At 34.0% G+C, this 13802-nt stretch overlaps 1 protein-coding gene and 1 long non-coding RNA gene across 7 annotated transcripts; both read right to left on the bottom strand.

Moving 5' to 3' along the window:
• Nucleotides 1-3825: 3825 nt before the first annotated feature.
• Nucleotides 3826-6105, bottom strand: LOC107910601 (uncharacterized). Its single transcript, XR_001687689.2, has 3 exons — nt 5555-6105; nt 4729-4878; nt 3826-4255 (listed from the first exon to the last, which is right to left on the bottom strand). It is a non-coding gene; the product is annotated as an uncharacterized lncRNA (long non-coding RNA).
• Nucleotides 6106-6479: 374 nt separating this feature from the next.
• LOC107910602 (probable galacturonosyltransferase 7) lies at nt 6480-13225 on the bottom strand. Of its 6 annotated transcripts, none has more exons than XM_016838500.2 (10): nt 12697-13225; nt 12367-12398; nt 12010-12069; nt 9982-10063; nt 9819-9868; nt 9434-9723; nt 8310-8661; nt 7682-8221; nt 7485-7529; nt 6480-7385 (listed from the first exon to the last, which is right to left on the bottom strand). In XM_016838500.2, the coding sequence occupies exons 1-10, from the start codon at nt 12845-12847 to the stop codon at nt 7119-7121; spliced, it is 1869 nt and encodes a 622-aa protein (XP_016693989.2). In that variant the 5' UTR covers nt 12848-13225; the 3' UTR covers nt 6480-7118. The 6 variants fall into 6 exon arrangements, with proteins under 6 accessions (XP_016693989.2, XP_016693988.2, XP_016693991.2 ...); XM_016838499.2 differs by having other exon boundaries at nt 6480-7388; nt 12697-13224; XM_016838503.2 differs by having other exon boundaries at nt 7175-7388; nt 7485-7534.
• Between the last annotated feature and the right edge of the window lie 577 nt (nt 13226-13802).

Raw genomic sequence — 13802 nt, 5'->3', positions numbered from 1 at the left:
TACAATCTCTTTAAAACACCTAAAACTCCATTGATTTCACCATTGTCAAGCTTTTGGGTTTTCTCGAGTTTGCGGCAAAAGTTTGATTTTTCATCAATCAAAGGTAATGTTTTGATTCCTTACGAGTTTTTCATGATATCTAGTCCTTAAAACAGAACTATTAGCCCTCAAATTGCATGTTTCAGATAAAAGCTTAAGATTAGGTCGTTAATGGTATATTTTGGGATTTTTGAGTTAAAAAGGTGATTTTAAAGTGTCTTTCAATTAGTTTTAATGTGATTAAGAGGTTTCTAAACTTTCTTTGAAGTTTCATAAAGAATTCTTGAGTTTTAAATGGATTTTCAAAAAGTAGCCATAAACATGTCAAAAAAAGTTAACATTAGGAGTTGAGTATTTTATTATAGTTTAAAGGTTGGGAAATAGTCATACGTGAATTATAAGATGAACGAAATTGGTTTTAGGTGAAAAGACTGAGTATAGACCAAGATATTTGAATTTAAAGTTTGTCATGTTAATGGTTTTGAGTTACATGAGAACTTAGCTTAAGCTTGTGTTTTGGTTGGTTTAAGTGTGCCTTTGGTTTTTATTTGATTGTGTTTATTGTATGATTGTTGTGTGTGAAGCCTTGGACTCATTAGAACCTACTAAAAGTTAAAGAAGAGTTAGTTGAGCTTTCGGCTTTTCAGCCAAAGCATAAAGTGCTGAATGTTTGGAATTATTTCTCATATACACGAGTCATATGTTATTTGGGAATTTAGTAGTAGCCTAAACCCCTACTCTAAATTTCGAGTGTAAGATTTTTTAAATCTATATTTATTTTGTAATTTATATGCTTATATGACTATGAAATTGTGCATAGTAATGAAATGCTCAAACATGTGATATATGGATATGGTAATTGTTGTGAAAAGTGCAAATAGTTACATGATAAATATATGTTATATGACAGTGTAGTGTTTTACAAAAAAAATACAATTATGCTGTGATAGTGTATAATAACCGGTAAGTGATATGTGCTTGTTTTCGGATATTTTGGCCTTATGATCTTGAAACTGTTGGATATAGTTGACATGCCATAGGGCTGTGAGTACTCACATATACGTATAGTGATTTTGAGCGTAGAGGCCCTGGGACATGTTTGGAGGGATAAGAGAATGTAAGCTAAGCTCCATTCAACGGCACATGTGAGGGGAAAGAAAGTGTTAAACATATGCTTCACTTTTGAGACATGTTTGACTCTATGAGTCATTTGGTGTGATTAGAGATACATGTATCCGATGTGTGATGGTAGAGCTCACTATATGTTTCATAACTCAAGTGTCAATCTATCATATTATATGTGATTGTGTGAATCATGTTTTATGCTTAAATGAATGTGATATGAGATATGTGCTTGAATGAGTATACAAATGCTATGTAAATGGACTACTAGATAATGCATGAATATGACAATAGACATAAAAACAAAGTGTTCGTGCTATATGGTTGTTGTGGATACATGATGACATGTTTGCGTTGTAGTTATTCTAATAATTCACTGTTAAGCTCGCCCACTCTTTTCAACATATGCAAAGTAGTAACATTATGGTGTGGCGGTGTGGTTTTTTTGAGGGAGTGATTCAAGGAAGGCTCATTAGTATCGTGTAGATGTTATTTATTCATTTACATTCTAGGGAAAAAGGCAATGCGGTGTTTAGACTATTTGTCAATTTTGCTTTTGTTTTTTTTAGTGGTTTATGAGTTTATATATTTGCTTAGGTTTATGAATATTGATGATGGCATGATGATACTTACTCGGACACGCTATTGGTATTTTGAGCTATTGATTAAGTCGTTTGGATGGTTATTTGTCTTAGTAGTTGACGCATGATGGTTAGAAACATATTTGGAATGGATATATACATTTGTATGTTGTATTTTTATGTTCAGAGGCAGAGGTATCGATATTCGGGTTTTTAAAAATGATATCTCTATGCTTTAAAACGTGTAGGAAGTCAAAATAGAGATTTGGTATCGATATCCTGGCTCGAGTATCAATACTCGAGGTAGATTTATCGATACTTTAAGAAAGGTATCGATAATTTTCGACGTTTTGAATTTTGGTGAGAAACAGAATGCAAGTTCGGTATCAATTTTCCATGTGGTATCGATACCATGTTAGGAAAATATCGATACCCTAAGGTCAGTATTAATACCTACGTGATTAACTTGGAAATGTTGCTATGAGAACCCAACACATGTCTTACTCATGTTAAGAGATCGAATGTAGTATGTTTAACATGTTTTAATGATGACTAATACATGTATGTCTTAAAACCTGTGCGAATGTCGTGAATGACATGTGTCGGCTTAAAAATAATGAACATTGTAGTGCAAAAGTAGTGAGACGGCGGTGTGGCATCTTTATATTCGGGCCCGGCAATCGAGCTGAGTATAGGGTGTTACAAGTCTCACCAAGTTACTCTTCGCTTATCCTGATCTTTTCTTAAACATTAGAATATCCTGAGACAACATCCTTGTTCACTTTTATGTCGTATACATTACGCTAGAATCTAATCCACCTAAGGACTGAAAATTGGCAGATTACACTACACCAAGCAAATAGCTTCACAATTCTACGCCTAATTCTTGAATCCATCAAACTTGGGGTATGACATCAAATCTCAAGATTTGTTTGTCAAGTCTTGAGATCTCAAGATTTCTAACAGTTATTTTTTAGCCAAGTCTTTATATTTTCCTCCAAGTATCGAGACTTAACCTTGAATAGTTCATTAAATGTTAGAGATTAATTATTCTAATGGCTAAAATCTCCAACAGCTCCAAGCGTTCAAAAATTAATTATAAGGTATAAATTCAAATCAAGAATACTTGACGACTTAAGAGTACAATATCCAAACATAAAAATCAAAAGAAAAATCTTTAAATCTTTATTCTTTAATTTCACTTCTAAATATTCTTTAGTAATTTAGTGTCAAATATTTTATCATTAGCAAATCTTTATATTTAGAGCTCATACTTATAAATATCCACCTTCATTGATGTTATCATTGTTCTTTATTCATCTTATCACCAAGTACTTTAACAAATTATATAACACTTTTAACCCCCATATTTGACAAGGTCCAAAAAGTTGTACTTCATGTGCTCTTCTCACCGAGAGCATGAATTCTAAGAAAAAATTATAACCCACAAATCTTGATGCGAGATAACCTCAAAAAAAATTACATATTTTAAGAATTAAGTTTGAAATAAAATATTTTAATAAAAATTCCATGCTCAATCGGCATTTCTTTCATAATCTTAATATTAGGGGTGAGCATTTGATCGAATTGAATCGAATCAAAAATTTTCGAGTTAATCGAGTTTTCGAATCTCATTTTATCATCCTAACTTTATTTGAAGTTTTATCGAATCGAATCGAGTGAGATAAAAATCGAATCGAATTATTTGTTCGAGTTAAGTTTAAAAATAAAATAAATTTGTTGTTGTTTATTTTTATGTAATTTTTCAAAAAATAATTTTCTTTAAAGTTTTTAAACATAATCATACAACAAAAAATTGAAGTAAATAAGTGAATAAATAAAAGTAACACAACATCAACCCAAATAAACAACATGATTCCAAATAAATAAATAAAATAATACAAAAAGATTATAATAAAAAAAAAACATAAGTAAAAGTCCAAGTAAATAGCATGAGTCGAAATAAACAACATTATAATAAAAAAAACATAAGCAAAAGTCCAAAATACAATAGAAACCTACACCAAAAGAACACAACAAAATTCAAAAGAAGAGAGACAGAAATAAGGTATACAAATGCCCAAACATCAAAAGAACAATGAGATTAATGAAAAATTGTCTATAGTCACAATCATCAAATGCAAGTTTAACAAATAGTTCCATCCTAAACATAAGAAAAATCCTAATACTGAAATCAGATGCTTCTGAACCTAGTTCACAAGCTGGAAGAACACAGATCCATAAAGTTAGACCACAAATACAATTTTGAAAGTTCATGCTACAATATGTAGGACAACTAGGGATTATTAGATACTGTTAAGTTGACCAGTTGAACTATATTGTGAGAAAAACAAGGGAATAGGGATTTAACCGTGTAACATTTTGTCCTTTCAGTATGTTAGGAAGCCAGTCGACTTGAATCATAGAAAAAAGATGGCTCTTTCACATTCCATATACCTAGCCTCCCTTTACAAGATCTGAATGTTCCTTCATTTACTTGAAATAAGGTTCACCTACATGTTGGAGACACAAGGTGAGGGTGTTTTTAGCTTTGAATCTTGTACCTTTCATCCTGTTATTTCCACCTAATTTCATCTTTCTAAGTTTGTTGAATCCTTTATGAAACATATCAACAGCATGCATGCTAAGGTTACATTAAAGGTAGCTATTTTATGAATTATGAAGTTACAATTAATATGCTTCTTCCATTAGGATTTAAATACCGGTGGGAGTGTAATAGTATTCAATTTAAAACAGTTAAACATTCCATCAAGAAATTCTATGTTAAACAGTTACAACTAATATGTAAGCCTTTTACAAGAGTAATTAGCTAAAGGCAAATGTGTATACTGCATCACAGAAAAAAGAACACAATACAATTATGAAGACCAAAAAGCAGCAAAAGAGAAAAGGAATAAATCAAATTTGGATACAATTAAACAAATATGCAAGGACAGACAGGCAGACACATAAACATATTGCTTACTTGTACAAGTGAAGGCTTATATCGCAAGTTCAGTTTGGGAAAGGCATGCTCGTTAAACGCAGGAGATGTTTGAACTAGTATATCTCAAAATCTGTCATCTTCTTTTAACCATTCAACATATGCAAAAGAATGTTTTGAGGGCCCACTATACTGCAAAATGAAGGGGTACAGAAGAAATTATTAGTGGCAAAACATGAACTACTCCTCCAAGGAATCTGATAGGCATTATGCACTGCAAACCAAGCTATGCAACTTTCTAGCACTGCCATCAATATCAATCATTTACTTGCATTCAAGAAATACTCTGCCCTTGTTTTTCCAAACAACATACGACTTGAGTACTTTAAAAGGAAAGGAGGAATGGGAGGGAAAGAAGAGAACAAAAAAGACCAAACTACACTATCTTCTACAATTAATCAATATGCTGGAAGGAACTAAGCACCAAGAGGGTGCTGAATGAAGATAGGAAAAATATGCTTGTACATACATGGAAAAGCATATGAGAACTATATGCATTTTCAATTACTAAAATTTCTGTAGTTTAAATTTGAAAATAACTGTACAATGTCAAAAATGAAGCAAGCACTAGCATTTGCAACCTAATATTTCATTTTCGTTAGCAAAAAAAAGGGATAAAAAACACCCTTTTGTTTAGTCGAGCCAGAAAAATCAAATGAGCAGAAAAACAATGTCGATTCGTCACCAAATTATGGAGTGGTAGAATATGACAGTAATGACAATGCTCAAATCGCCTTGAATAATGGACTGTAACTATTTGTTCAATTATTAATTAATAAAAAAACGCAAGGGGCGACTGACAAAGTACCTGTGCGTTAATCCCTTGTTCGTTTATATAGATTCGGCCATGTATGTCCAAACCCTGAAAATAAAATTGAAAAAATAAATAAATGAAACGCCTGGTAGAGCAGAAGAAAGGAGTTTGGTTATCGACGATTTGAGTTTGGATTTGGTCCTCAAAGCTTGGATTTGAGTTTGGTTTATGTACCGAAAACTATATCTGAGTTTCTGAAAGAAGTTTCGAAGATCAAAAATGGGTTTCAAAGGTTATCCAAGATTACGGATTATCTTCAAAGATTGGAAGATGAGATGAAGAAAATTGATGGATCAGTGTAAGGAGGAAGAAATACAGTGTAAAGAAATACAGTGTGAGGAAAGGAATAAAAGTTAACATAACTTTGAAATTCAAAGGTAGAAGACATGGAACGGTAGAAGCACTGCTCTAACCTCTGATTCTGGAATTGGGTGGAGCCGTGTGGAGGACCGGAGGTGGATCGGTGGAGGTGGATTGGGAAAAAAAGGAAAGAGGAATAGGGCATGGGCTGCTTAGGGATTTTAGAAGTTACTTTTCTTTTACTTGTAGTGTATTTTAAAAATAAAAAATATATTTTAAAAATAAAAAAATATGGTTTATATTTGAATTATTCGAATTCAAAATTCAACTCGACTCGAACTCAAAATTTGAAAGAAAAATTTGAATTGATTCGATTAACTCGATTCGTTTAACTTGAAATTCAAATTTTTTTTCAATTGTTTCGAATCGAATCTAGTTTTGCTAAGTCCTACTTGATATGATTAAATTGTGACAGTAAATATTCGATTGTATCAGGAAATCAAAATTTGCAAAATTAAATTCATAATTTAGAATATTTATGGATAATATAATTTTATTGTATATTATATTATTTTAAGAAAAAAGATAAAAAAATAAAAGTAATGTGACTAAGCATATATGAGAAAAACGCAGCAAGCATGTTAAATAAATTCATTTGATAATTGAGAGATCCAACATCAAAGTAACAAACTAAAAAATCGACTATAACAAAGATAAAATCCAAACATGAAGGGCACATGACACCACCACCTCAATTCTCACCAACAATACGTGATAACGATGCATATTATTTCTGAGTGTTGTTGAATGGCAGTAAAATCAAAGCCGAATCATTGGACACCCTTCTCTTCTCTCTGTATACATAATTCCTTATTTGTCAAGGTTTCTCACATTAATTAATTCACTGTACCACAGTTAGAAGCAGATAAATGATGCTGTCTTCCTACTACCATCTGCATAAGCTAACTTGCATTCATTCTCCAACAATCAATCACTGCAAAATCTCTAATCCATCTTGCCCCCACCCTGCTGTAGCCACCTCCAGCGAACTCAACCTCAAGGTTGAGCAATCCTTTTATTTTACCCGAAAACCAAAAATCAGAAACATACACCCATCAAGGTCGAGGTCATTACAGCTACACTTTGTTCCCATCTAATACCCTTCAAAATTCTCGCTCAATCTCAAAATTTTCAGCACTTAGCTCCTTGAGCTCTCAACTTTCCAAGTATCCAAAGGCTCAACCTCAGCACCAGCTCATTATCGATTTACATTGCACTCGCTTAGATATTGATCTTCATGGTTCAGAAACTTCTTCCAGTATTCCTTGTATTTTGGAATTCCCAAATCAAGCCAAGGTTTCATATTTCCATTATAGTGCAAAACTGCAGCTTTCTTGATGCCTTCTATATCAAGTCCATAGTCATGACCAAGGCCCGATAAAACCCACACCCTGTCAAGGGCATATATTTGGTCCTGAAAACTAAGCAAAGTCGCAAGCAAAGCCGATCCCTCTTTCATGCTGACCTGCTGTTCATGTACAAAATGAAGTCAATACCAGCAGAAATTATTAACATTTTAAGCTCCAACCATTTCAAAACAAACTGTTCATTAACTGATAAATACCTCATTTCTACATTCTAGTGGAGTGAAAAACTGTTGCCAAAGATGCTGCACTAAAATATACAAACATTATATTTTAAACGGGTTTAAGTTGGAGGTTGATTACAGACCATGTAATGTAATTAGTGTCATTTTTATTCAGCGTTTTGCACATTAATCAAACTGATAAGAGATATTATCCAACATAAGAATTGACGCACCTCTTTCACCAACTTCCAGTAAGTTTCAGAGATGTCTAGGTCTCTCCACCTGGCGAGATCAATTACATTCAATCCTGACATCCAAGAACAGGAATGTTTTTGGAAGCTGTGTTCACCCAAATAACTTTGCAGTTGATCCATTTTTACCGAGCAAATTTCTATAGCACCAGTCACTTTCCCTCCCATGTTGAGGCTCCATAGTGCTGACAAGTCTTGCTGAACAACAACATCATCATCCAAAACCACAACTTTCTCCAAGTTTTTGAATATCTCAGGAAGAAGATAATGAGAATGAGAAAAAATGGATACATATTGTGTTCTATTATGTATTGCTGGTGCACTATCATTGCTAGGAAAGGAAACTCGAAACTCCACAGGTAATGTCAGGTGAGATAGAGTTGCTTTACCATAGGAATCTGAATCTTCAATGTTCAACACCTGAACAACAGCATCCCTAAAAGTATTCCGGAGGAACCAATGTTTCATTGCATAGTAATTCTGCCAATCAGTCAGCACATGAAAAACCTGGTTTACAGTGTCCTGAAATATGCAGGATAACCAGTCAGTGTCACTAGTTGAATATAGGTATAAAACAATGAAATGAGGTCAAAGAATAACTAAAACATACTCTTGCATGCACAACAGTTGAGTTTATTACAACTGAAGAAGCGATAACATTATTGGAGAATATAACATAATGTTGCAATGTGGGATCAGAATATTTCTCAGAGAGCTCCTTATCAAACAAATGGTCTCTGAAATATTCCACAGTTAGTCTCATAGACAGGCAGTGCAGGCTCTTGGGCATTGTCTGGACAGCAAGTTGGTAGAGAAAGGCACTCTGCTTCATGTGAAAGTTAGCTTCATCCTCAGTCAAGTCAAATATTTGTCTCAATTTCTTGTCAACGTTATTACAATCCAAAGAGACTGATTTGGCTCTTGCTATCACAGCTTCCATCCTTCGTGATTTCTTCTGAATCCTGATGCAAACCAGTAACAAACACTTTCATGCTTATGAAAGAAAAATGAATATTGTCGCTGGCTATAAGAAAAGAGGAATACTGTGACCACTATTCATCTGACCATTGCCAAAATGACAGAATTATATATATATGTATCAAAAAAATTGCTTGACCAAAGCAGATAGCACTACCCACCAAGTTGTTGAACCCACCCTGTGATATCTTTAGGATCTAGAATAAGTTAAATTACAGTGACAGAGAGTTCAACTTAGTACTGTTTGTCAGAGCAGCTTGACTTAGATAAGGTTATATCAAGTGATCAGGAACACTTAGAGAGCTATTTAAAAACCATACAGGCAAATGACATTGTTCTACCAGATGCAGCACAAAAACACTTCAGGTGAAAGATAAACATCTAATACAGCATGGAGGGAAAATACATGAACAGATTAGAGTGCAAAAGGAAAAATCATCCATATCATATCTGTTTCAATTTGTATGTTCAGTTTTACTTATTTTAGGATGTTTTAAATACTGTCCACTTTCCCTAACTCGAATAAGTTTTTCCAATGTTTCCTTCACAGAAATGTAAACTTATGGTGGCCCCTCTAGCTTTTATGACATGTGAAGGATAAATTTTGAAAAATAATGGCCAAAATACCCCATTACTAAAGGAGTGTGCCATAGTGGACATTCAATTTGAAACAGAGGGAGTACAAATTCTATACATAAACTAGCATTTCTAGTTCCTAAACAAATCAGTATCCTCATTTCTAGTTCCATAACTTACTCTGGAGGAAGATCAGCATCTGTAGTACTTTCACTAAGGACATGCTCCACTTCTTGAATATTTTGTTTCAATTCACCAGACAACTTGCTCTGTGCTGGGATTTTTGCAATACTAGGAAAATATGCCCTGGCAACGAAAAGCTGATCCTTCAATTTCTTCACCATGGAATCTTGCATTTCTTCCCTATTTTCTTCACGCCAAATGCAATAGCTCCCATATTTCAAATCACAAAACCCCTCACTTTCATCAACATCAGATTTCATTTTTGCTTTACCATTAATTCTACTAATCTGTGAGAGAAAGAAAATTATCTTGAGATGATATATTATAGACACTACAAAGCTATATTAAATAGCTAGAACAAACTTTTCAGCAATATGCATACATTTTTACTGGTAAACGGTTGCATCACAACTTGAGGTGGAATTGGAATGCCTGTAGACATTTGAAAGAAAAGGGGAAAAAAAGATGGGTTCAAACCTAAATCTAATTAAAGGGCATGGAACATTTATCTGGGACACAGTTTAAAAATATGAGTTCAACCATACCTTTCTTCTGCTCAGTTCTAGGTGTAGCATTGATACTGCTGGTTTCATTTTTAGCTTCATTTACAAACCCTTTAAGAACATCCTTTAAAAGAAGAAGAAAAATAGGTCAAATGCAAACATGTATAAGACCTAGGCTACTAGCATCTTTCAATTTCTCCAAAATATGAGGGGGAGAGAGAGAGGCAGGAAAGAAAAGAATAAAAAGAAGGGGAAGAGAAGGTTGGTGTTTTAACCCTCAAAAGCCAGCATACTAGAGCAATGTACAGAACCTACCCTGAGGCCTAAGCTATAGTTCAAGCATAAGCAAGGCCGATCTAAAATCGTAGAAGTACATCTCCATCTTTAGTCATTCCTTTCATGGTTGTCAATACTATTGGTACTGACCAGTATGCCTAGTTTTTCCCCAAACCAGCATAGGTAATTTTTCGCTTCATTCTAGGTTCTAGCTTAGATTCCGGTTTATAACAGAGCACAGCATCTCTACCAGCAAGTGTCAGGCATTTTTTGTAGAACAGATTATCTTGCTTGGTAACTGCGTAGCTTAATGAGCTAGCACAAGAACCACCCCTATATGCATAAGACCTGATGTTTCAAACTTTTGAGTGGAGTAATTATAGACATGGCTATTTTAAATATTCTATTTTAAATATAAAAAATAAAAAAATAAAAAAAAACAGCAATTTTTCCAATTTTGCCAGGGTCAAAACTAACATGTTAAAACAGCTTAGAATATGAGTAAAGGCAGCCGTCCAACTCAATATCTGTTCATTCTCATGTCTAATAGACATGCAAATGTGAATGTCAACTTTTTGGCAACATAAGTATATATAATCTCCAAAGATGTCTGCTTTAAGGAATTTTCTGACATAGCCAGAAGATAAGTAGACAAGCTCAGATTGCTATCCAAGGACCATTTATATGATAGGATCTATATATCTTTTTTACTTCATTTATTTTGGATAGGAACACGTATTAAAATTCTTTCTTTAGGCAATAACAGTTATCAAAACATAAAATAGAGCCAATACTTAGTTTTAAATACGAAAGGCTCTTCATATAATTTTGATCCCGTGAAATTTCTATTCCTTGAGACTTTGAAAAAAGTAAGATTGATCATAAGAGATGAATGAAGTTGCAACATATTAATACATAATACAAGCTCTCGAACTATTAGAGAATTTTCTCTGAAACAGTTGATGGCAGTATACCATTTTTCACCCTCATTAACTCCTTTTCTTATTTTATTTTCCTAAATAGAAAACCAAACATATTTTTATCCTATTTTGAAATATGACTGAGTGGTTTAACTTCTTACACAGTTAAAGATTAGTTCATTTTATATTTTGGATACACTACCAAAATACCAATCAAGAGGTAAAAAAGAGTTCTTATCCTACCAAGTCACGTCTGTCTCTAATCACCTAAACAATAAATTTCCTTTATTTTCCAGTCTTGCTTGTCTTAATATTATTCAAATGTTACTCTTCGTTATGAGACATATCTCATTGACCAGAGTGTAAAACTACTTATGTCAATTCTTGAGCATATCATCTACAAGCTCAACGAAGAAAGAAGTTTGTCTGAGGATAGATGAACTTTAAAACTAGGTGAGTTTAGTTGTACACTGCATTGGTTGTCTTATTTCTCAGTAATCGGTGAGACTTATTTTTGAGTGCTTCAGCCAAACAAAGCATACAAAAATTTCCCGCAAATAACTTTATATCCAATGTAAAACCCAAAAAGAAACCAAAAGCGTATCAGAATCTGACTACCAGATAAGATGACTAGACGTGTGAAATGGATCCATTCAATTCTATTAAAAGACCCCACGTTACACTTTAGAAGTTATCTCGCATAACTGACATGAGGATATAGCTGGCCGATCATCCATTTGTAATTGTTGCAAATGATTAAGCATTATCAACACAAATTATAAATTCAGGGCAAGTAGAGAGAAGGCAAAAGAAAAAAGAAAAACACATCATATTCCCGGGAGGGGGGAGATAGAGGAGCACCATAAAAACCAACCTTTGGTAGAGTAGGCCCTAATTTTCTCACGAGATTATCTATATGGCTTGAGCGATCCCCCTGTCAGAAAGTTTAAAGCATGAATTGTTTTTGACGTTTCCTTCTTCTTCTTCTTTTTTTTAATAAAGCATTGTTGCATTTGAGAATCAAGAAAGTGATTTAAGCAGCATAATGATGTAAACCATGAAACATTTCGCAACCAAAATTAATGAGACCAGAAATGGAAGGTTTTTGTTCATTAGAGATCATAATTTGAAAGATCATATAGCCAAGAATGTAATAGAAAAGAAAGTGCATGAAGACAAACGGAGTGATTGTGAATGGCAGTAAATGGAATGGACAAGATAAAATGCTTACCGAAGGTGAAGGGCGTTGAAGAGGAATATGTCCTGCAAATGAAACCAAATAAAATGAGAAGTGGTAAATGTGCACGGATGAATAATTTTGTTTCGCTAAAAGAGCATATATGAGTGGGTAGCATCAGAGATCTGGTTCATTTGCTAATAAACAAACAAGCGAGCGTTAGAGTAGAAACGTAGAGTAAGAAAAGGAGCCAAAAAAATAAACAATAAGAAAAGATTGAGCGAATTCCAGATCTAAGACTCTGATTCCGATCGGATAAAATGAGGGCAAGCGCTGCAGATGCCCTAACCAAAAACAGATCTAATTGTAAGTTGATAAAGGCACCTGCAGAGTGAAAGCCACTGTGTAGGCCAAGCAAAAATCCAAGGGGAACAAGCATTGAGAGGACCACAAGAAAGAGGACAGCAATGGCCAGACCTCTCCATCGGCGCTTCGCGGGAGCAACTCCACCACCACCACCACTCCCACCTTTCATTCCCCCCCCTCTACTCCGCCCTCTTTTCCCTCACGTTTAACACTATCGCTTTGATCACACTAAAAATTCAGAGCAAATGCGTGTAAATAATGCAGGAAAATGGAAGCTCTTTTCTTCTATTCTTTTGTTTAGTCTTGTTTCCTCCCTCTCTCTCTCTCTCTCTCTCTCTCTCTCTGTCTCTCTCTCAAGTCTCAGCAGCCAGCCAGCCAGCCAGCCGCGAATTGAAACCGCCTTCTTCTTGTTTTCCCGTATCTCTGGCACTACGGTTGCCCACCTCACCTCAACTCACCTCAACTCACCCCACCTCACCTCACCTCATCTCATCATTTTCTCGGAGAGAATTCACAAAAAAGTACTGCATGTACAAAAACTTTTTTTTTTCGAAAAAATAAATTCACCTTTTAATTAGAATTATTGATTAGGTCATATTCTGCCATGTGTTCTATGCTTTAATCAAATTTAGAATTATTCCTGGTTATTGTAAAATAAAGTTGGTGTTATTTTGGTTATTAATATAATTGTGTAAATTAATCATTCTCGTTATGTAACGATTAGACTTTTGTCGATGCCGGAAAATATAGTGTCGGGATCTCATTCCCACAAATTGAGTCTATAAAGATAAAATAAGAATATTTACAGAGTTAGCATGACTGAAAAAATCACTAATTTAGGGACTAAATTGTAAAAGTTCAATTAGGGGTGAGCATTCGATCGAATCGAAAATTTTCGAGTTAATCGAGTTTTCGAATCTCATTTTATCATCCTAACTTTATTTGAAGTTTTCTCGAATCGAGTCGAGTGAGATGGAATTCGAATCGAATATATTTGTTTTTAGTTAAATTTAAAAAAATAATTTTGGGTCCTTGTAACCATTGTCACCCATCGTAATAAAATTTGTCCACATTAATCAAATTTTTTATTAACTTTCATCACTTCATAATTTATTTATTAATTT

This window comes from Gossypium hirsutum, chromosome D02 (assembly GCF_007990345.1).
Source record: "Gossypium hirsutum isolate 1008001.06 chromosome D02, Gossypium_hirsutum_v2.1, whole genome shotgun sequence".
NCBI classification, from domain to species: domain Eukaryota; kingdom Viridiplantae; phylum Streptophyta; class Magnoliopsida; order Malvales; family Malvaceae; genus Gossypium; species Gossypium hirsutum.
The sequence above is the reverse complement of the archived record's forward strand: the minus strand, read 5'-3'. Positions and strand labels throughout refer to the sequence as shown.

What these genes read in the sequence shown, in the direction of transcription:
- LOC107910602 (XM_016838499.2), bottom strand. Translation starts at nt 12,847, where the DNA reads ATGAAAGGTGGGAGTGGTGGTGGTGGTGGAGTTGCTCCCGCGAAGCGC. An exon ending in CAGTGGCTTTCACTCTGCAG is followed by an intron (nt 12,399 to 12,696) that starts GTGCCTTTATCA and finishes TTTCATTTGCAG; the next exon opens with GACATATTCCTCTTCAACGC. An exon ending in GATGCTGATCTTCCTCCAGA is followed by an intron (nt 8,662 to 9,433) that starts GTAAGTTATGGA and finishes GGTTTGCATCAG; the next exon opens with GATTCAGAAGAAATCACGAA.